Source organism: Calonectris borealis, chromosome 3 (assembly GCF_964195595.1).
Source record: "Calonectris borealis chromosome 3, bCalBor7.hap1.2, whole genome shotgun sequence".
Classification (NCBI taxonomy): domain Eukaryota; kingdom Metazoa; phylum Chordata; class Aves; order Procellariiformes; family Procellariidae; genus Calonectris; species Calonectris borealis.
In genome coordinates, this window is record NC_134314.1 from 6,465,065 (window position 1) to 6,487,239 (window position 22,175).

Genomic DNA, 22,175 nt, shown 5'->3' on the forward strand with positions numbered 1-22,175 from the left:
CCCTACTGACTTGTTCAGTTTATTTTTTTTTTCTTTTAGAAATGTGATTCTTAGGGGGGTGGGAGGAGAAACGGTTTTAGAGGTTCTTCAGGCCAAAATCTGGTCTCAATTACGCTTCTGTACATTGGGGTGTAACTCCATTGGATCTGACTTCATTGATTGAACTGGGCAATCCAGATCAAGCCCTGGGCTTTTAAAGATGTCTAAGAAACAGTCAGAGAAGAGAAGGAGGTTGCATTTTTGTTGTTGTTGTTTTGCTGGGGGGGGTGGTGTTACAACAATAGTTGAGTTACTCATGCAGAAAGTCATCTTGGCTTCGTTAAGATCAGAAGTGAGGATATTTGCTTTAAGTGTTTACGAAAGATAGCTTTAAGTGTTTACAAGACAGCTTGTTTTTTAGTATTGGCAGTAGCACTAATACGATCATCAGCAGCCAGTACTAGAGCTGATGGCTGGATTTAAATGAGAGTGGTTTTGCAAAGTGCGTACACGCGTGTGACGTTGGGGTGTTATAGATGGTACGCCGAGGAGCTGCGATCCTGTGATCATGTAACTCAGCTTGGGAAATGAGAAATTGATTTTTTTTCTATAGTAAATCTGTGCGCTTCATAATCCAGTGCCAAAGTGGTGGAAAAACTCGTTCTTGAGGGCTATTTACAGGTTTTTTCTTCTCTCCACTGACACTTCAGAACATTTCCCTTGAAGGAAGAGAAGTTACGTTGCTGGAGAGCCAATGTCATTGGTGGGAGAACGGGTCATCGGGGGTTTTTTCATTCTTTCTTTTTTTTTTTAGTTTTATACAGTGTATCCACTGTAATCTTAGACTGATTTTTAAAACCGCTTACTGTCCATTAAGCATCAATGTCCATTATCCATTAATGCAGTCAATCACAGACAACAGGAGACAAGAACCACGTATACCTCTCACTGACTGCAAATGTGGCAGTAAAACCAGACACAAAATAATTTGCAATACTCAATATTTCCCGCTTCGGCAAGGTTTACCTGGCAGTGCAAATGGGACAGAGCTGTTTGTGCATTAGTTTAGACCTCGCCCCGCTGACTTGTTTCAGCCGAGCTGCGCCCAGGCTTTCTTAGCATACGCACGATATGCCCCGTTGTGAACGAATATGCTGAAAGCCGCACTTTTCTTCACACCCACGCAGGCGTAACAGAAATGTTTACAAAAGGAGGACTGCTCTTAGTAATCACTCCAAAATTTTCAAGTGCAAATGCCAACTCGAAGTGGCCCTCTGCCTCCTTTGCTGTCGTTGAACATAGCCCTTCCCCATGGTTGCTGTACGGGGGAAGGTGGGACACTTTCCTCCGAGCTGTTCAGTGTATTTTTGTACTAGCATTTTCCCTTGTTTTCAACGGATTCCTTTAGGGACGAATCCACATTTGCTCTGCCTCAGAGCTCTCGGGTTTCTCATCTGTTCCGTGCTTTTCGTGATTGGGAAGCTGTGCTCTGCCTGCCAGAGCACACGGTGCTTCGGGTGATGGCGCAAAGGCCCTGGCCCGCAGGGACCCGGCAGACACATGTGAGCCCTCCAGCCAGAGCGAACAGGGAAGCTGGACTTTGGCATAGGAGACCAAGGAAGACCTCTCACAAATCCACTCGTAGCTTCATCCCTGCTGGTATGGCTAAATGGCCACTCCACTCCTTCTGTGCCCAAGCGAGGAGGAGGTGACCCTCCTAAGGACATGGTTGTGTTTCCCCCACAAGCATCCACTTGGATCTGCCCCAGAAGCACTGGCAGGCACCTCCTCGCGCACCCCTGGCACCCTCCTTCCCCCAGGAGGTTTGGTTTGGTGGCATGTGGGACCAGAATAGGGGGGCTGGTTGGGCCTCAGTGGCTGAAGTCTCTGCTCCAGCGGCGTTGCAGGGAACATCTGCTGGTGGGACCAAAGGGTGCCGCGTGAGACCCAGCTGCACGTCCGCCTTCGAGGACTAGACGGGTGGCTTTGGACTCTGCCTCGTGACATTTTACTCTGGGGATTGTGCAACACCGCTGAGCAGCAACGTTTACCCTGTGGGCTAGCAGATCACCTGTGACTTGGCAAGGCGAGGGCGTTTCGCTGCTCTCTCCTCACACGTCCGTGCAAACCTTGGCCGCTATCAGTGAGCGGAGGCTGGTTTTAGGGCATTTACTCCAGGATCTGGTGAAACTTCAGTTTCCGGTTTCCTAACGGGCCAGAGATAACACTTGAGGCCAGTCAGCCCCAGGGTAAAATTCCCCACCCTGCCTCGATCATGACCTCATCCATGTCTTCGCTAACAATGCATCCTCTCTTTTCTCTTTCTCTAAAATACTGTGCAGTTTAAAATCTTACGGTATTGGACTCAGGAAGAGCTGAAATCAAATATATATACAAAAAAGAAATGTGGTAACGTGGCGCTGAGGTTGGGATGAGCTATGGAAGCCATGTATAAATTTAAGCTAGTTGTCGTAAGAATAGATGATATGCTTTTGGGTCAACTGATGGTTCATCCAGACCACATGAGCCTTTGAAAGACCACGTTTTGCCGTTCGTCCTTCTTGTGTCCACACAGGGATTCACACTTGTTGGATTAAGGATGTTAGGTGTAAAACCAAGTCTAGCATGGGTGTTCAAAGTGGTGAGGGTGCCAGAGATGCTCAAGATCTCATGCCACGAGGATTGCACTAGGAGAAGTGGTATGAACCTCCAGAAGGCAGCTCCTTTCCTGAGGTTTTCACCATCTTAGACCAAAATCCTGTGAAAACATCCTCTGTTGTGATTTTTTTTCCTGGTCTTTACCTGCTATATAATTTCCTTCCAGCATTGGAGCTGACCTAAAACCAAAACATTAAGGGACTCTGTTTTGGATTCGGAAGCAGAGATTGAAAAGCTCTTGGAGTTTGAAGGAGCTCAGATTTGAGATTGTGCTCCTGACACATCATTAATTTTAAGATTGTTTTCCCAGCAAGCCTAGGCTTTCCGTTCCCAGTTGAAGATCATTTACCATTGACTGAATGGTGAATTATAGTAGTGGAATGAGGCAGAGAAATATGTCGATATCAGATATAACAACGAGCAGTCAGTCAGATTTGAACCTGTGCCAATCTATACAACCCTAGCCTTGAAATTGTTAAAACAAAGAAGTTCATTACATTTAATGATCAAGTGTCCTTCGGATTTCTGAGGAATTTATGTTAACCATTTATATTACTCAGCTCTAATATAAATGGCAAACTCCAGGAAAATCCTCTTAAAATTAAATTGGAAAGTTGGGGTTCTTTTATATATCTATATAGTTATTTTGCTTCAAGGAAGTATCTGCTTTCCAGACATCTCTTCAAACAAATCATGTCTGAACAGAAAAAATAAACAAGGAATAGCTGAAACTACAAGGTTTTGCTGTGTGGAAGAGCAGGGAAAGGAGTTAAAAAAAGAAAAAAAGTTGAATTTCCTGAAAAAAGTGCCTTTGCTTATGCCATGTGGCTATCACATTGCCGTCTAGAAAGTAGGCCTTAGCACAGTGCTCTGATATAGCAGGTTCTCCAGACTGAGTGGACCCGATGTGCTTCACTGAAAATATTGGGGAGGATTTGGAGGGATGTGCTACAATTTTTATGAGCCAGTTCAGAGACAGTTTTCTGTTTATTGTGCAGTGCCCGAAACAAACTTTGGGGTGGAAAGAGCTTTGTTTTTATCAATGTAAAGAAATAAAAATAATAATTTATGAGGCATTTGGTAGTATCTTTATCACCAGATATCAACTGAGAGCAAATGGTTTATAAATCCAAACACCAGTGAGTAAAACTAGGTCTCCCTGTCTCTCACTCGGTGCAATCCACCAGAGCTTCAGCAAAAAATAAACTGTATTTATCCTTAAAATCATTTCCTCCGTAGTAAGCTATAGCAAGTACATCAGAAGGCATTGTTAGCTTCCGATAGTTATTCCCAACCATTTGGCTTCATATTGTAATTGAGGTGACTGTAGGTAATTGGGCCAGCATCCAAATGTGACATTTTCGGACGGATGCTGATAAGATTAATGACATTTTCCTTCTTGGATAGTATTTTCAGCCCTGAAAACACTACTGTGTAATGTTTGAACTGGATAACAACTTGACAGGCATGCCAAGTGCTGACTGTAGAGTCTCCCCACCTCTGAAGTCCACTTCCTAAGCTCAGACCTGGGTCTCGTACTTGTGGTCTGCTTATCTGTCTGAATCCACGGGGACCGGCAAGTCCTGGTATAACATGCTGTTAGACGTCAGGAATTCGCAGCACAGCTGCTAGGTCTTTTAAAACTCTGCTCACTGCTCCGTTTGTTTCCCCCAAAAACTTGTTATGGGGAGGGAAAAGCAGAGAGTGAGACTTGAAGGGGTTGAGTCCTAGAGGAGCAGGTCGTGTTTCATTGCATTCTCATTCCTTATAGCACTGATGTGTATATGTTCAGTAATCCCACTTCCTTCAGTTAGGCTGTTGATGCCCTACAATTTTTCTTCCTTTTTTAAAAAAATGCTTTTTTTTTTTTCCCTAGACCCCAGGCAGGCGCAGTCATCCCCGCCATGGTCCTATGACCAGTCTTACCCATCCTACTTGAGCCAGATGACTTCACCGTCCATTCACTCCACAACTCCCCTGTCCTCCACTCGAGGCACAGGACTTCCAGCCATCACCGATGTGCCCAGACGCCTCTCAGGTAAAGACCGTGTTTTGCCTAAAACGATTATGCAGATAGGAACAGGACTGGCAGAGGCTGCCTCCATGGCCTCAAACAAACCTTAATAAGAAGAGCAAAGCTCAGTCGGTGATAACAGGGTTACTGCACGGCGGGCGGGGGTCAAAGTCCCTTTTTTTTCGAAGTGGAAGAGCTGCTGTGTTGCTCTGAGCATGTATCATTTGAATGTCTCTAGGTCCATTTCAGATCAGACTACTTTTTAATTGTGAACCTGATTCTATGAACAAATTCTCTCTTTCTTTTTTCCCCTACAAGAGGATGTTTACTTGCATGTTTTAAAGTAATTGTGATATTCTCTATTTTTTGGTGCTTTACTTTTGTGGTGTGTGTGATGTTAGGCATCCTGACAGATAGATGCCTTTACTACTTCAATAGTTAAGGCTAAGGTTCATTCTCCCGCGTTGCAATCCAGTAGCTCAAGAAAGCTATTTCCTTAGCTAATGTGTACTTAAGATGCCTATCAGAAACTAGCTGAGTCACTTTAGGGTAAAGATTGGACAAATTGTGCTGTGGAATGATGCAGGAGAGAGGAAATACGTTTAGAAACATAGACAAGACAGCAGCGAGGAACTGAGACTTTTTTTTTTTATCAAACAAATGTACATTTACATACTGTGCAATTCATCTCTAATGGTCTCAGTGATAAAACCATCTGTGTGAAGTAATCTGATTGCCCCAAAGTAAGATAGAGCCTGTCATGGCACACAGTCACCTTGTATATCTTGCCAAAAATGAGGAACCTTAGGGGAGGGAGGCTCAGTATTAAAACTCCAACCTTGCAAGTGTGGAAATATTAGCAGCGTATGCCAAAAAAGCATGTGTAATGTAAAGAAAGCCTTTATGATTCATTAATGAAAACCAAAGAATCAGTCTTATTACATCTATTTTTTGCATGTTTGCAAGATATTATTATAGTCTTGGATGCTGCTGCCATACACCTGTTTGACTCGCAGCCAGGTGAATTTCTCGCTGTCGTGTTTTCCCCTTCCACCAAGCTCATAGCGCTGGAAATGTTGATCACTCCACTGAGCTGCATCGCTGACAAGCTGAACTTCAGCCAGCAGGCGTGTAGGATTTGATTAGCGTAGACTCCTTGATTTCTTTCATCTTGGAGGAGGGAAGCTTTGTTTCTCAAACAAACAGCTGCAAAAAACTCTGCGGTCCTAGCGCGCTCTGCCTTCTCAGAGATGCCAAACATCTCCATGTGGGCCGAGGGTTGGAGGGTAGTGGAGCAGGTTCCTGCGGGCTCTCCGTGCAATGCGCTGACTTTGTTCAAAAAACTTGATGGGCTTGATGCTGAGGAAATGCTTTGTTTGGCCTGAAACAGGTTCCCTTTGAGTTGGAGCCTCCTGATGGCCTTGTGTTGTCGAATGGGTTATTTTTGCACTTGTGCCCCCAGCAATACCTGCAGGAGAGGCTCGGCTGGGACCGCGGCAGCTGTACCGCCGCATACTTACCCTGCAGCCCTTGCTTGTCTGTGTGTATTCAGACCTGAGTGCCTGGCATGTGGGCACAGGCAGAATGACTAAAAGACCTGGCTGTGTGCATTATGTGGCCGCGGACTGAACTTTGCTGCTCTACTCTACAGTCGGTTGCCTTCACGCTTCTCGCCCTTCATCTTTTGGGGGCTCGATCGACGCCTCCGCAATGCTCTTACCTTTTCCCAGCATGGGGATCTTGCTTCCAGTTAGATTCAAGATTGAAAAAAGGGGACTTTGATCTTCCACAAGCGCCAGAGGTTGTCTGCAGTGTTTGCTGACGTTCAGAAATACAGCGCGGCGTTCCTGGGTGGAGGACGAGCTCTGATGCTCAGGCTGCAAGGAGGCGTGTTGCAGCCCCAGCTGCAAACCCTGCGGTTCCTCTCAAGGGTTTCTACCTAGCAGTGCCACAGGCAGGGAGGGCGGGATCCAACCCCTTTTGTGTATAAAGGAGAGAGAGAAATGCAAGTTTAAATCTGCCCCTTACAGCAACCAGTTTATCCCTCGCACACGGGGAAGCGTGAATCTCCACTCAGTTACTCGGTACATCTTTCAGAGGAGAATAGAGCTTTGATGGGGGAAAAAAAATGACTGCTAAGAAACCCTAAAAACGTTAGAAAACTTCAGGCACCTCCAGTGCATGAGGGAGAAATTAGAGTTTTACAAGGCCTTGAATAAAAACAAACTTTGCTTTCCGATACAGTGGCAGAAATCTGATTATCAAGGCTGTTAAAAGTATACAAGGTAATTTTAATGAATGCCATATTTACTGCCTGTCGCTTAACATCATGCAGGAGGAAAAATGGGTAAAACTGCCCCCTTAGGCCTTGGATGTCACACCTACAGGCACAGGACTTCCTACCTGCCACAATTTCACATCACCCAGCCCTTCCACAGGCCTGCATGGCTCTGTCTAGACCACTACGTAGGTTGTGCTCACCCAGACGTTGAAAATATACCATCTAATAAAGCAATGTGCCCTTCAAAAGAGTGGTTCCTGGTTGTCTTCTCAGTGGCAGCCCTCAAGAGCTATTTTTGATGGGACTTCCATGACCAGAAACACATCCGTGGCCAAGACGATGGTGTTCCTCCCCATCCTGGAATGGGTACATCTCTTGGTGGTGAGGATGACTGTGTTTCCATCACAGATTAGGTTGAGGATCAAAAGAGGTTTGGAGCTGTAGGAAAGGAGGTGACGAGGAGACTGCCATAGCAGTTCATGCAGTTCTCCATCCCATGGGAGAGGGGAAAAGGGCAGCAGGCTGCAACCCTGAGGAGTTATTCCGGCAGGCTGGTGTAATGTGGCTGAACTGGTCATGTCAGTGTCTAGACTGATTTCTTTGCACAACTGAAATGTTTGCATGCATGCTGCAGGCACGTGCAAATGCGTGCCCAGGGCTGTCAAACTTCAAGTATTCATCTTTTATTCTCCAAATGGGGATCAGTGCTGTATTTGCAGTGTCGTACAACTAATTAATGATGTGTCGCGCATATTTGGGCAGTATTCAACAGCAATAGCTGAAAAGCAAAGCAAAAAAAAAGATTATCTGGCATCACTCGTGCAACTTTTGAACCAATGATCTCTCTGGTGCATAAGTCTCATGTTCATATCAAGAATAAATAAAAAATAAGCTCACAAGGCCATGCAATTGACTTACCTTATTGCACCAACTCAGTCATAAAAAGAGCAGGATTCCCCATATTTTATTAAAATATCTGTCTGCTCCGACTTCCCCAGAAGACAGTGAAAGTTGGTGGCCTAGCAGATTAATATTCTTAATTAAATAATACTGCAGTGGAAACCATGGGAATATATGTACATGGTCATTTTAGAGAGAGTTTTGCCCGAGGGACGTAGTCTTATTGCGTGATTCATAGTGAATGCACTCAGTCTTTGTGTCCTGTGCATAACCAAAGTGCATGTGGGATGGGGAGCATGAGTGTTTATTATGTAATTAATGTATATGATTCATATAAATACACATCACAGCCGTTTTACATAAAGCTTTGGGACTGATCCAGCAAGTCCTCAGCACATGCAAGGTTCAGAGCAGGGAGCACGGGTCAGGCTGTTCCTGCAGTCACAAGAGGGCTGCTCCGCAGCAGGTGAAGGAGGTGTGGGTATAGACGTCCCCAGGGTAGACACCCGTATCTGAGACAGTCACCCTCAGCTCCCTTTTGAGTCAGTGGGGACAAACTGGCATTTGCAGGACTTGACCAGTCTGCAGATGAGCTGTACTGGTCCCTGGCAGTGCCTTGGAAGAGCCTGTTTGTCTCCACGGGCTCTAAAGCGAGCCTAGGTGAGTAGTTCAGGTACAGGCACGTCTGATCTGATAGTCTGCCTTTGGTGAGGTGATTTAAAAGATGATTTAACTGTCCCATAAACATAGCCGTATCACAGCCTTGTTACACTTCAGTCCTGGTTTAACCCTGCCGTGGTCTGCCTCACCCTGACCTCTACCTGCTCTGCAATTGCAGGGTTTGAGCTTGAATTTAATTTTGTTGAGAATACTGAGAAGGGAAGTGGGGAGATGACTTCTTCCCCTACACTTTTCCTGGACCTCCTTACCTTTCTGACCAAATGCTAGGCTCTTGCTTTTTGCTTCACCTTTGAGAGAGACTTGCGGGGTCAAGGTCTTTAGATGCTGGAGGACCTGCCCTGCAAGTCTAACATGAACACGTTCAGTGCTGGATGTGGAAGAGCCTGTCCTACACAACTGTGTTTGACAAATGCCTATATGACAAAGGAGAAAATTAAAACTGAATCTAAATAGCAGGACAAATCACCAAACCTACCTTTTCCAGCCCCGGGCTCGCACTCTTTGCAAATAGTTGACAGTTGGGAATGCTGGCCTTGTGCCACCACGCCCAAACTCTCCCATCCCATGCGCTGGAGTCCCCACAGCGTGCAGGGTGGATTTTGCTATCTTTATATTTACTGTGTCATTGAATAGGGACATGCTGAGACAGATGAGGGACACGCTGAGATAGATGAGGGACGCGCTGGGCTTAGCCTCTAAACAAAAGAAGTTTGCAGACCCATCCCTCTGAACTAAAATGGCCAGAAAGGAGTATCTTTACCAATAAATTACACAGCGGTAGGGCCTGGGCTGTTAAACACCGGTATTGTTAAATTGTCAGCGAGGTTGGTTTTGAGCGGGGTTGACCAGCATGCTCCCGAGCAGGTCCCAGCCGTGGTTTGGAAATGAGCAGAGTCCCAAACCCATTCCCGTGGGCAGCTCGGAGGCAGCCACCCTGTTGTGGAGGCTAAAAGGATTCAATATTACAGCTGTGGCCAGACCATCCCGGCTGGATTTAGAGCCAGAGAATGGGCCCTAACCCTGGGCTGTTTGCTAGTTCGAGTGTAGCCAAACTTTCCTGTTAATTCGTCTTGCTCTGTAGATATCACCGCATCGTTTTAGACCATCCTGGACCTTCATTGGATATTGAATTTAAGAAATGTTCCTCTTCTCCCAGCTCACTGAGGGCTGGCAAGTAGGAATGCAACCCTGCGAATGCCAGCCATGCTCTAATCAGTGACAATACTGTTCTTTACACAATCTAATTTTCATTCGTGTAAGCCTACAAATCTTAAAATAAAAAACCACATATAATGGAAGCAGCTCCAGCTGAACCTCTGGATTTAGTGTTTGCATGTTAATGAGAAAGTAGCTCACAGCGATGGGCTGGTTTTTCTTGAGGTCCTGTACTGGTTGTCATCTTGGGTTTCTAACCAAGAAACATGAATTACCTTGGATTTTGCTTAATGTCACGTACACGCATGATCTTTATAATAAGGATTTTCCCTTTTGGGGGGGATTTGGTCTTTGAAAAATATTAACTTTGAGAAAGAAAAGTTGTTTATCTTCTTCTAAGGAGCTCAGAAAACTAAGTAAAAACTGTGGTCATGTGAAGCAGCTATTCTTGCATCCCTTAATTCCTACTAACTTCATTAAATGTTGTGGGTAATAAGCACATTTCAGGAAGGAACACTTAATAAGAGAAGGCATTAGTGCTGTCTCCAAAATACAATTCTTTTCCTCTTTACATGCTCTGGGGAGCAGAGAAATGGTTAATACCGAGGCCATTGCCAGCAACGGCCTTGGTGTTAGCAGCTCCTGAAATGAATGAGCAGTTCACGCTTCAGCAATATTGTCTCAGGCGCTTGGCAAACCCAAGAAGCCAACTCTGCTTCTGGTGCACTCGCTACGCTGCGATGTTTTTCTTGGTGACTATAACAATTTTCACTCTGTCTTCTTTTTTTTTTTTAAAATGGAAGCGGAGAGACTCAAGGTTGTCTCTGTCTCCATTTCTCCTAGCTAATTTTCAGTGCTTTCCCTGCGAGGTGACACTGAGTTAAGGCAAAGTAAAGAACTCCAGAGAGCTCAGGTCTTCAGAAACAACCCGCTCATTTTGCTACCCTCCCTAAATTTGTAACTTGCCCTTTTTTTTTTTTTTTCTTTCTCATTATTTTTCAGTGGTTCTATTTATTTTGTTTACCGCAGGTTTTCCATTTTTAGTCTCCTGCCCACTTGGTGCCACCTGGGAATCTCAGCACCTTGGCACTCATCTGTGGGGTTTCAGTAGCAGCCTCTCCACTGGGTAGAATCTCTCATTGGAGTAATTGTCCAGAAGATGCGTTGCATGATCCCTACCTCAAGGATGAAGGCCAAATATTTCTAGCGTGGGTGGCCTCAAATTAGGCACCTATACCCATATTTAGGTGGTAAAACAAGCGGGCTGATTTTCAGACGTTTGAATATTATAATGTGCGTCTTTAAGCCCTTTTCATTTACTTAAAACGGCTGTCGGGAGAGGAAATAAACAGGAAAAATGAAGGCAGAGGGAAAGAGTTTTATTCCTGAAATAAGCGATTTAAAAAATACCAAAAAGAAACAAGTGGAATGTTTTTAAATGGAATAAATTTGTTGCTGATACAGGCAGGAAATAGCACACTCAAATATATGTGGATGTATAGATATATTTTTATCTGAGCTTTTTTTTGCAATGTGTTTTATATTTAGGACACATATCAAGATTTGCATCTGTTTCCAGAACTTGCTGCTAACAGTTAGTAATGATGCCAAAACATACTTTAGTTCCAGCTTGAGACCAAATGATATTCAGGGCTTTTTTTTATTACTAATTTAGGGTCTGATATTAATTAAGGAAATTTTTCCATAAGTGCCAGGCCTTTTCTGAAGAACTCATTAAAATTATATTAACTTAAACCGGAATCACAGTCTGAGCATGTTTTGTAATGATTATTCTTACTGACTCTGCTGGGTTTTGTAAACAGAATGCTAATTGTTAATGGGGCAACTGGGCGCTCGATTCCAGACTTTCAAAGGGCCAGATCCTGAGCCATTACCTAGATGTGTGCTCCCAATAAAGTCAATAAGCTCCTAACAGGAAGGCTGTGGGACCGAGCTCTTTGTTTCATCCTTGTGCAAAGGCGGATGATGATTTCTCCATTCCCTTGGCGGAATCGCCGTTGGTTTTCTACCTAGGATGGAGCCAGCGGCGGTGGTGCAGGACCATGTGCGTCCTGATATGGAGAGGGAATCTAACCCCATACGTGAAGCGCTCTGGTACATATAGGGTGATCAGGATGACTTATTTTGCTCTTAACTCTCTCTGGCCGTGACTTTTTGTTGCACTGAATTTGGTTTAATTGCACAAGCTGAATTTATTAAATGGTTCCGTAAAATGTGGGAGAATTTGGTCCTTCTCAGACTGTGACTGTGTTTGGTACAAGATAAGTAGAAAAGTATCTTGTGCCCTCCAGGACTTGTATGGTTTAAAAGGCCCAATTCTGCAAATCACTAAAAAATACAATTCAAGAGGCAAAAACTGCTGCTGGTAGAAATAGCTGGAGCTGCCTTGACTTTCAATGAAATTTCCTCGCATTTCTGGCCATCCAGAATTTGGCCATGCAGAATTTGGTCATGAAGGGAGCGTTAGAGCCTAGCAGAGCTTCAGAACACTTTTTTGAAGTGGTTTAGTAATAGTTCTTGGCCCCATTTTACAGATGCCCAAATCTCCTCCCCTGTCGATGGATGTTTTAGCAGAAGAGGATCTGGTGTCATGCCAGTTTGGTTGTCAGATTTAAAAGAGCATTAATATTGGTGATACTGGGCTGATACTGGTGACTGAAAGAGAAGGTAAGAGGCGTGCAAGTGGTTCAGGCTTTCTCTGGTTGTACAAAAGAAAACAACGTGGGCAGCGAAGGAGAGGAAGATGAATGAGATAAAATGAAGGTGCACACCTTCACGTGGCTCATAAAGGATGTTATTAAGAGAGAAGGAACTATTTCATATGCGTAAAGGGAGGGTATTTGGGGACGCTAATCTGGAAAATCTCTTAATATTTGCTTTCAGACTGACTCAAAAAGAGCGAGGGAAGAGATCAAAGCAGGCGATGCCTTCCCAAGCTTGGGACAGGTTCCCCACGTCCACAAGACTGGTGTGCGGGTGGTGCAGGGTCCCCTCCCAGGGGGAACCTGACCTTGCACCCACGCGGTGCTCGACTGTGCTTCTGTGTCCAAGGAGGTTTTGGGGACAGCAAGGATTTTTAGCAACGGTGGAGTTTTGTCTATAAAGCTCAGGGGAGAATAATTTGATATAAGGAGCTTTCCACAGATACATAGATTCATAGATTATTAATACAGTGAAGCCCATCTGCTTTGAACCCAGCTGTAAGATTTCCCCAAATTAGCTCTCATTTGAACTTGAGGATAACCTTTGAGGGAAAAAAAAAAAACACAACACAAAAACTCAGTCGGTCTTCATTTAAAAATTTCCAGGGAAGCAAAATCCACCACAACCTTTGGTTACAGTTGCTAATTAAGCTCGCTTTGGAAATGTGGGTCTTATTACTAGTCTGCATTTTTCTAACTTTACTTTCCACTTATTTGAACTTTCTATAACTTCATCTGCCAGATTACAGCACCGGTTTTTAGTTTTGCGGCTCGAATGGCTTCCCGTAGGTTTTGTTGTGGTGGTGACAGATACAGCAAGGAGGTGGCCGAGAAAGGAGGTTGCTGTGGTGGGTCTTAGGGAGCTGGCAGAAGCCACAGGGAACTGGACGTTGTGGGACGCAGAACTGGTTTGAGTTGCGAGGAGGCTGGAGGGGCACCGTGCAAAATTATTTTGGTCATTTAAATTTGCTGTGGGTTCACTATGATCTATCAAATAGTGGAAGTTCCCTTCCCTAATCAGCCAAACACCTACGGTATCCGCTGAAAAGGAGTTATTTTTGCTTAAATGACTAGTGGGACTCGACTTTTCCAACCCACCTGAAAAAACGCACTGAGAAAGCATTTTTCACTGACTTTGTGGGATTCTGCTATTCCTTTAGGAATTTTTCTGCTTTTATATTTGCCCAGTTGTAAAGTCCCTCCCATTTTTTCTAACAAAATGAATTTAATTCCTCACCTACTACCCTAGATGGAGATACAGGAACAGGACGACAGGATACACATTCTCCCCTAGTTTTCATACACCGTTTAACCTTTCGTTTTAAGAAACGCAGCTACACGGGGGCTTTTTCCTCTAGGTTTAGTTAGCATTTGCTCTGTCAAAAGCAAAGAGAAGCCGGCAGGTCAGAGCTCAGGCTGTGGCCCCGTCGGGTAGCAGACACCCAGCCAGAGCAGCCTCTCGGCTCTCCACGTTCATAATTATTCCACTGGCAAATTTGTGGATAGAGAGTTGAAACTGCATTAAACCCTTGGGATTACTTGGACCTGGCAATGCTGTCATTGCAGGAAGAAGTTTAGTTCTGGCGAAAGAGGTATCAGACACTTAATGGAGGGGGGTTTGTGGCGTTTTAAAGGTGCTTGTGGAGGAGAAGAGGAGTCAGCCCTGTCTGGGCCATGTCACCTCCAAACTTCACGGTTGTTGTTCCCAAAGGTCTCTCTAACCACCCATTTGACCTTTTATCCTATGGTAGCCATGAATGTTTGCCATAATATGTTATTTTGTAATATAGGATTGCTGAGTGTAGGCAGCTGGAGAAAGCCTCCTTGGGCTCTTGTGAGAAAGAGGAGCAATCGTGCTGAGAGAAGGGGAGCACCAGCAGAGAAAAACAGCCCGGGGGATTTAAAACAAGGATCAATTCTGAAAGCAAAATGGAGGGTTAGGGCATCTCACGTTGATCTTTCTGCCTCTTAACATCACATTTCTCTGGCGGTGAGAAGTGGAAGGTGGTATGCTTGGATTAGGAGCGGTACCCACAAAGCCTCTTTCATTTAGCTGAGATGAAAAGTCCCTACACAAGCTGTAGTGATGCCACATGTGTGGTTTCCACTCGTTATTTTTAACGGTTAACTGGGCTATCGCTCTCCGATCCGTAGGCATCAGGGCTTTTTTATGCTGTTTCTGTTAAACAAGCACTGTCTAGAACTGGCAGAATATTATGAAGCCGGCAGCTAAAGGATGTCCACCTTGTTTTAGTTTATATAATTAGGCTGCGCAATGGGCTTGCTTGGAAAACAGGATCGCAGCACAGGTACAGGACCAAATGTATAAAGCACATCATTTTTAGATGATATGTGTCTGTAAAAACACAGCCTGCCGTATTTAGTTCTGTGCTGAAATTACGTTCTGTGTTGTCTTGAAAGCTGAACGTGGGATTGAAAGGAGATTTCCACGAACCGGAGATCAGTCCCCTTGCCAGTCCCCTTGACAAGGCTTTGTGTGAGGTTTTGACTTTAGCTGGAGCACCCAAGTTTGGCTACTGCAGGCGATGCGGTTCAGTGATCAAAGTAATGGTTGTATTTCTGAATAGCTAATGGGCCTTTGCTGGAATCACCGCTGACCACGCGATAGGCAGCAGCTGCTAATATTGTTTGTATTGCGGTAGCGTCTGGAAGTCCGTTCCCATTGTGCTGAGGACTATAGAATTGAAGAAGAGGAGGAAAAAAACCGAGCGGTCAGCCCTGTCCTCTACGAATTTGCACTCTTAAAATACAGTACAACTGGTTACAAGATGTACAACAGAATACAAGAGGGAATTGAGGGAACGCAAAGAGCCAGCGAGGTGATAGCAGTGGCTGCAGCCTCACTAGAGCTGGGGGGTAGTGGGCATGGGTCAGAAGGGAGTGCAAGGATGATGTTTGAAGGAGGGTACTGAGATAGCTCCGTGGCTCTTCTCCTCCTCCCAGGCTTCAGGGGCAGCAGGAAAGAAAGCACAAAGCTGCTCGTTACAGCTTGTAACAAGAGGCAAGCAGTGTTAGTCAGCATCATCACTGAAAAATCCGAGTGGGGCAGAAGATCAGCGGCACCAGGTTAGACCAAGGGTCCATCCAGGACCCATTGCCTTCTCAGCACGGCCAGAAGTGGTTGCTCAGTTCCCCTGGAGTGCAAAACCAGAATATATATATTCCCAAGTTGTAGGGGTTTCCAAAGCTGGAGGTTTGTATCTGGATCATTGTATTTAATAGCTGTTGATAGACCTCTGTGAATCTACTTACCCTTAGGTAGGTGGGAATAATCCCAGAGGAGCCGCTAGATCAATTCTTCTATTTCCTATAGGTCTGTAGTGTCGTAGTCATATAGGACTGACAGGGACCTCATGAGACCGTATGATCTGTGCCCCTCTGTGCGGAAATAGGATCGAACATCTGCAGGTCATTCCTGTTAAGTGTAGCCAACTAGTTATGTGCATTGCTGCCATTGAAAACAAAAATAAAACCATATCCCAAAGAAGGAAAAATCCCAGCCAAAAAACTTCACTAAGGTTGAAATAGATCATTTCGGTGCAGTTAAAAGATTTTTAGAAAATAAACTTAAAAACAAAGGAAGTCAAAGCTAACATTATAAAAGAATATATGAATAAATGCTCGAGAAGTGATGGGGCCTTTATGAATACTTTCAAAATATCTCCGGGCTTCTGAATGAGACTGCTGGCCATAAAGTGGGAGTCATCACTGCAGCATGGTGAATAGACCTAGAGCTGTGTAGGGTTTGTCGGCATTGACAGAGGGAAGGTATAGGGTGGAAACCTCTGTGAGACAGAGCATAAACATTTTAGTAGCCTCTACGGCGCAGATCGCAAAGGCTGGGATCCGGACTAGGGACTGAGGACTGAAAATTAGACCTTCTGCAAAGGTGACTGGTTTACCAAATAGGAAGGGGAGCAAGTGCCTCAAAAACACCAGGAGGGCTGCTGACCCAAAATCTCTGCAACATGAGCCTGAGATGAAATGGCTCATTGGAAGAGGCGACTCGCAGAAGCTTCTCAGAGGAAGTCCCCGGGAACTGTGATGCGGATGCTGGCATGGTCGGAGCAGCCACAGAGGAATTCTGGCAATGGGAAAAAGGCACCTCTCTTTCCCCTTTCTTCCCTCTTCCTCTCTCAAATATCTCCCTCTAAAGGCATATTTTGTTTGTTTTTGTTTTCATTTTGATTCCTGCTAAAAGCCGACCAACCCATGTTGTTTTTCTTTTTTTTTTTATGGGTGAAAAGGAGCGCAGGGGAGGATCTAAGAACCACCGGAGCCTAATTAGGAGCCATCGTATTAGATTCCAAAATTAGATAGGAAGCTGGGTTTAAGGGTAGTCCAAACCCAACCAGTTCCTAGTTTGGCCTGGCCCACGTAGGTGGGCCAGACTGGTTTGGAGCTGTTTTGAGGACAGGCTGCTTGCCCGTGGAGGAAACCGTTCCAGCCGCAGTGGAGCTGGAGCACGGCGCCTGGTCCTCAGCCGGGCCAGCTTCTGCTCTCACCGGTCTGCTCTGCAGATGCGCCGGAGGGGCGTTTAGTTTAAAGCAATTCTAGCTGTTGCTTTCTGAAGCAGATGAAGACAACTGAAGGCGATAATTCAGACTGACTTTGTACGCCTCTTTTTTATTTCGGATATCGGGATTGCGTATGAAAGTTTATTTTAAGCCAAGTTCTCTTTACTCTGCCTGACTTCCACATTTTCTGTGTCTTCACCTGTTGAAGAGCTTATAAAAAATGTCTAATGGGTTTTGCCTTTAATCTTTGTTAACTTTACAACACCTTCCAACAAAGGATTTCATAGTATTTTGCAAACTGTGCTACTGACTTTTGTCACTCGGCTAATACAAAGTATTAAAATATCCATCTTATAGCAAGCAAAATTTAGCCAGGAAAATCAAATTGTATGCCCAAAGTCACAAAACAAATCAGTAGCAAGAGCCAGAAAGCAATGCATCACATTTCCCCTTTTAACAGCTTTAATGGCTTTCTAAACTTGTAAATAACATATGCTTTTTTTGCCAATATGCTATTATCCTCTGCAATATCTCTACGATACATTTATTTCTTGCCAGCCCGGTTAGAAGTTGTCCAAGCTCTCTTTTGAAATAAAGCAAATTCAGAGACCAGTCAGGTTATCCTGACTTAACTACAGGCTTAGTTAGACTTTGGTAGGAGTGTGCATTTCTACAGCTTATGGCAAGTGCAAGTCTTAACTTAATCCTCTGTTACAGAAATGTAGTATCTCACATTTACCATGAGCTGTGGCCATTCAAATGACTGTTACTGTGGTTTATCTGAGACGTGGTAACTTGGATTTTATGTTTAGACCATCAATAGTGATTTCAGCTGCTAGTGGTATAGCCTAAGTTGCCATACAGCAAACAGCCTAAAGCATGTTTATGATGTGAGCTGTTACAGACCAAAGTCTGTTTCTCTTTCTCATCACCAGTTTCCTGGGAGGATAAAAACCATATTCAGACTTTACACTATGGAGAAGAAGCATTTATTTAGAGGTGTTCAAAGTTGGGCTGGTTTAAGCTTCAGCTCAGCTGATGAATGGAGATGCTGTGTGGACAAGCTTATAATGGGTTGAAACTTAGCTTACAGTAGTTTGCCTTAACTTAGTAAGGAACTCGGGCTGGGTCTGAAATGAATGAAAAAAAAAATACGGAGGGCTTTACACTGCTTTTATTAAATGAGATTGAAAATCATATATTGTTAAAGTGGTGCAATGCTGAATATAAGAAGGGATAGGGTGCCTCTAGCCCTGCATACAACCATGTTTAGCAATCCGTGTCCTGCTGAATTTGATGGCAATTTGGTGTCTAATCAGGCATTGAGTGCCTAAATGCATGGCCTGAAACCTCTGTAGGTCTTTGCACTGGTCAGTATTTTTGACTCTTAGATATAAGAGCAGCAGCTCTAGCGAAAACAGCCCCGGGGTTGCATGCAGATTTCCTCCGTCTCCCCGAAGCTCGCGGTGACTCGGGGCACGTCTGCATTGCACAGCGGCGAGTCCTGCTCCGCGGCTTGTCGAGAGCCACAGCTTTGCTCCTGCGATGCCGAGGGTCGTGACGTCCCCAAGCTGCTCTCGCTCTGCCCCATGAGACGGGCGCAGGGGTTCGGCTCGGTATTTGCCCGTGCATCTCCCCGCAGGGCTCCTTCGCACCCTGAGCCTCCCGAAATTCCTTTGACCGGTGGGTCTTGAGTCATGCTGACGTGTTAGGCAATTTTATCACGGCCTGACGTTACCGCTCTTCGTCTTACTTGGGGGAAATGTTACGTTCTTACTGTGAAGGAAAAAACTGGCCGTCGCTGGGTGAGTTATTTTCCACTGTTTTCACTCCAACAGCGTTATTTCGCCTGCTGCTAAAATCCTTAACCTAAGATGGAAATGCCTCCCCGGTATCTCCCCTCTCATTTCTCCAGTATCCAGAAGTTCTCCGTGAGCTCAGTGCCCTCATCCCCTTCGCAGCGGCTGCTCCCGCGGGCTCCCATGCCGCTGCCGCTCCGAACACAAGCAGCCGCTTTCAGCTGCCTCCCCGCAGCACGAGGTGTGCCTGTTTACCACAGGACTTCATGCCGGGGAGGAGAAAAAAAAAAAAAAAACCAACATCATGGCCCTGGATGTGGACAGGGACCGAGGCTGAAAATGTCCGTTGAAGGGAGAAGTTATTTTGGAGGGGAAGAGTGTGTTTTTAATTGTTTAGATGAGGGGGTTTCATGTTTTATGGATGTCTGGGGGCTGGGGACGTGCCTTTTCTTCCTCCGGGTACGATATTGTTCAGGGGAAAAAAAAAAAAAATTGGCCTATCTACATTTGTGAATTTAAGTTTTTTTGGCCAGAAGCGTAACAATTTGTAGAGTTTGATTTTTCTCTGGGAAAAAAAAAAAAAGCATTTTGAGAACAAGGCCCGGGTAACCAAAATATGTTTGTTTTTGTTTAAATCGCTCAGTAGAGAAATCGTCTCTTGTCTATTGTTAAGAGAGAGGTTTAAATCAAAGGCAAATTCTACATATTCTAAAATATACAGACAACTCTTTGAAAGCAAAGCCAAGCAAAACTTTAAAAGAGACCTTCTCCTTGATGCAGAAGTTTTCAGTTAGTTTACTGTGCTGAGGCTCGAGTGAAAAGAAACAGCCTGAGAAACAAATCGCAAATCCCCGTTTCGGAGGCGGAAGTCGGGGAGAGCATCGTATTAATAGCACACGAGACCTTTCCACAGAGCTTCTCGTCCAGGGCTTTTCCAGCAGCAGCGAGGAAAAGGCTTTGCCGTTGGTGAGGATTTTTGTGTTCGGATTTGGTGGAAGGTTTAAGCGAGCTGCAGAGCGAGGGAGCAGAGGGCCCGATCCTCTCGCGTTAGGTGGTCCCTCCTACCGCAAACAACCCTATTGAAAACAGAGGGACTGTTCGTGGAGTCATTTGTTTGTCAGGAAAAGTAGGGTTTGTAGGATACGGCCCCAATTAGCAGCCGAATTCCTGGTTATTTTCTCGTGATAAAAACGCAGCTAGCTGTCACAGAGATGCACGTAGCGTCTCTTCGGTTCCCGTTTGAACTCCTGCCACTTGCTCCGTGCTTCTTCCCGCTTCCTCGGCCATCCAAAAATTATTCCGGTACCGCGCTAGCTCAGATGAGCTGACTGCTTCCCTCCCGCCTGGGACTGACGTGGTCTCTGGCCCTTTGCCGTCCCTTTTTGGGACCGGCAGGGCTTGGGACCCATCGGTGGGGGCACCTGGGGGTTGCTCTTGACCTTCGGCTCCTGGCTGCTGATGACGTACCCCCCCGCGTGACATCGCTGCCTAACACCCAACACATCATCCCCACCATAAATCCTGCTTTTAATACGACCCAGGTACAGTCAACCCCATCCGGAGGGTGTCCCTCCTGAATGCAGCCTTTCTCGAGAGATTGACTTAACGAACTTAGGTTTATCACCGAGCTGCAGTTTTTGGAAACGCTCTTAATTGCCCGCACACGTTCCCACAGGGCGGGCGCCCTGCCCGACCCACGCGCGCTGGCGCAGGCAGGGCGACGGCCCCGCTGCCGCCCCGCCGCTGCCGGCCCCGCGCGAGCTCGGCGCGCCGGCAGATGCCAGGAGGGCTTTCTGGGAGCCGCGGGAGCGCCGATAGCCGCGCCGGTATTTGGGGGAGGGAGGAGTGCTCTCGTTACTTCTATTTTTTTGTGGCTCCCTGTTTTGGTAGCCATAAGTCATTAGTGGTTTTTTAATTTTTTCTTTTTCTTTTTTTCCCCCTTAAAACTGAAATAAGGGCTGAAAGGGTAGATTTGTCCTTCTTTTTCTCTTTCTCCCTTTTTTTTCCCCTCTATTTTTTTCTTTTTTTTTTTTTTTGACTAATCTGAGGCACGCTGCCACATCTGAAGCCACTTGGCTCATTATGGATTTCATGGAAACTGATTCCCTGAAAGTGTTTCCATATGTGTGTTCCCAATATATCCCATCCTTTTCTAAATGGGAGTACAAACTCGCACACGAGCTGGAAATGGCTTCAGGATGTGACAGAGAAGTCATATGACTGGAGTGGCACTGTGTGTGGCCCTCTCTGAAAGACATGGTGTCCTGTGTGCTGGCTCCCATCCTACAGTAGATCCAGTTTCAAAGAATATCTTCCTTCCCGGCTTCTTAAAAACTCTTAATCAAGAACCAGCAAGGAATCCTCTGTCCTCAGGAGGGACGCGTATTAGTTGAACGAGATTCGAAAGGAAAATTTGGATGGGGAGGAAAAAAGAGGGGTTTAAAGGGTGAAATTACAGAGCAATGCCAAGGGCTTCCCCCCTCCTCCCCGCCCCTGCAAGACATAGTTTCTTTGTGTCTGCTTGAGGATCAGGATTTCTGAGTTGCTAGCATGCAGTGGAAAAGTACAATTCATGACAACATTGGAAACAAATATTTATACTGGATAGTTAAGGCACATTTTTCTGAAAAAAAAAAAAGAGTAATAAAGTAGACTGCTAGCCCCAATGTATATTATCGTCCCATTCACTGGATTCATACAGGACTCTCGTACTGACGCTCGCCGTGCATGCGTTGCAGCTCTCAGCCCTGCGGTTTCACCCCCTTGCTGTACGCAACGCCGCTGAGGTTGCTATCCAAGAAAAGCCTCAAATGTTCCTTCTGATGCGTTTCGGCTGGGGTTGGCGAAAAACAGCAGCGGCTGAAATTCAGGCAGGAAAAATTGGGGAAAAGTGAACCGAGCGCGATACGCGCCTTGTGTGCATGTTTGTGCCATGCAGCGTTGCAGAGCTGCTAGACTTATTTCCAGGAAACGTTATTTACTTTTTGCTTCCAATGTAACACGTAGATGGCCTGAGACTTTAAACAAGCAGGGGGGATTTTGATATACTACCGATTCTTTTCCACCTGAATCACCCGTGACAGCTCCAGACTGAAGTCACTGAGATGAGATAGCAAAGACCGAGAAGTTCAGAGGCTCCCCATCACACCAGGTCAACGGGCACCCACGGGTGGCAAGTGGCAACCACAAGCCAAGGACGTATTTCTGTAATGTGACCATTTGTCCCCCTCCTGTCGTTCTCATTAGAAAGGTTTATGAGTCCTGTACAAGTGAAGCTTCACAAGAGGCAACGTCTATAAATGAGACAGTGATGACTGATGCTCTTCGTAGCTCCATTTCTGCTCCCAGTAGTCCATCTAGGAGGGGGTTGTTGTTGCTTTTTTCCGCACACGGGAGGAATTTCTACCCATTCACGTTGCTAAATTTAAGATGAGCTACCTCTTGAGG

At 45.4% G+C, this 22,175-nt stretch overlaps 1 protein-coding gene across 2 annotated transcripts in view; it reads left to right on the forward strand.

Moving 5' to 3' along the window:
- The window catches only part of RUNX2 (RUNX family transcription factor 2), a 91,983-nt gene that overhangs the window by 59,482 nt on the left and 10,326 nt on the right, over window positions 1-22,175 (forward strand). For both annotated transcript variants that reach the window (XM_075144899.1, XM_075144898.1), the window contains one exon: window positions 4,514-4,675. In XM_075144899.1, coding sequence (XP_075001000.1) covers window positions 4,514-4,675 — 162 coding nt within the window. The remainder of the gene's footprint in view (window positions 1-4,513; window positions 4,676-22,175) is intronic.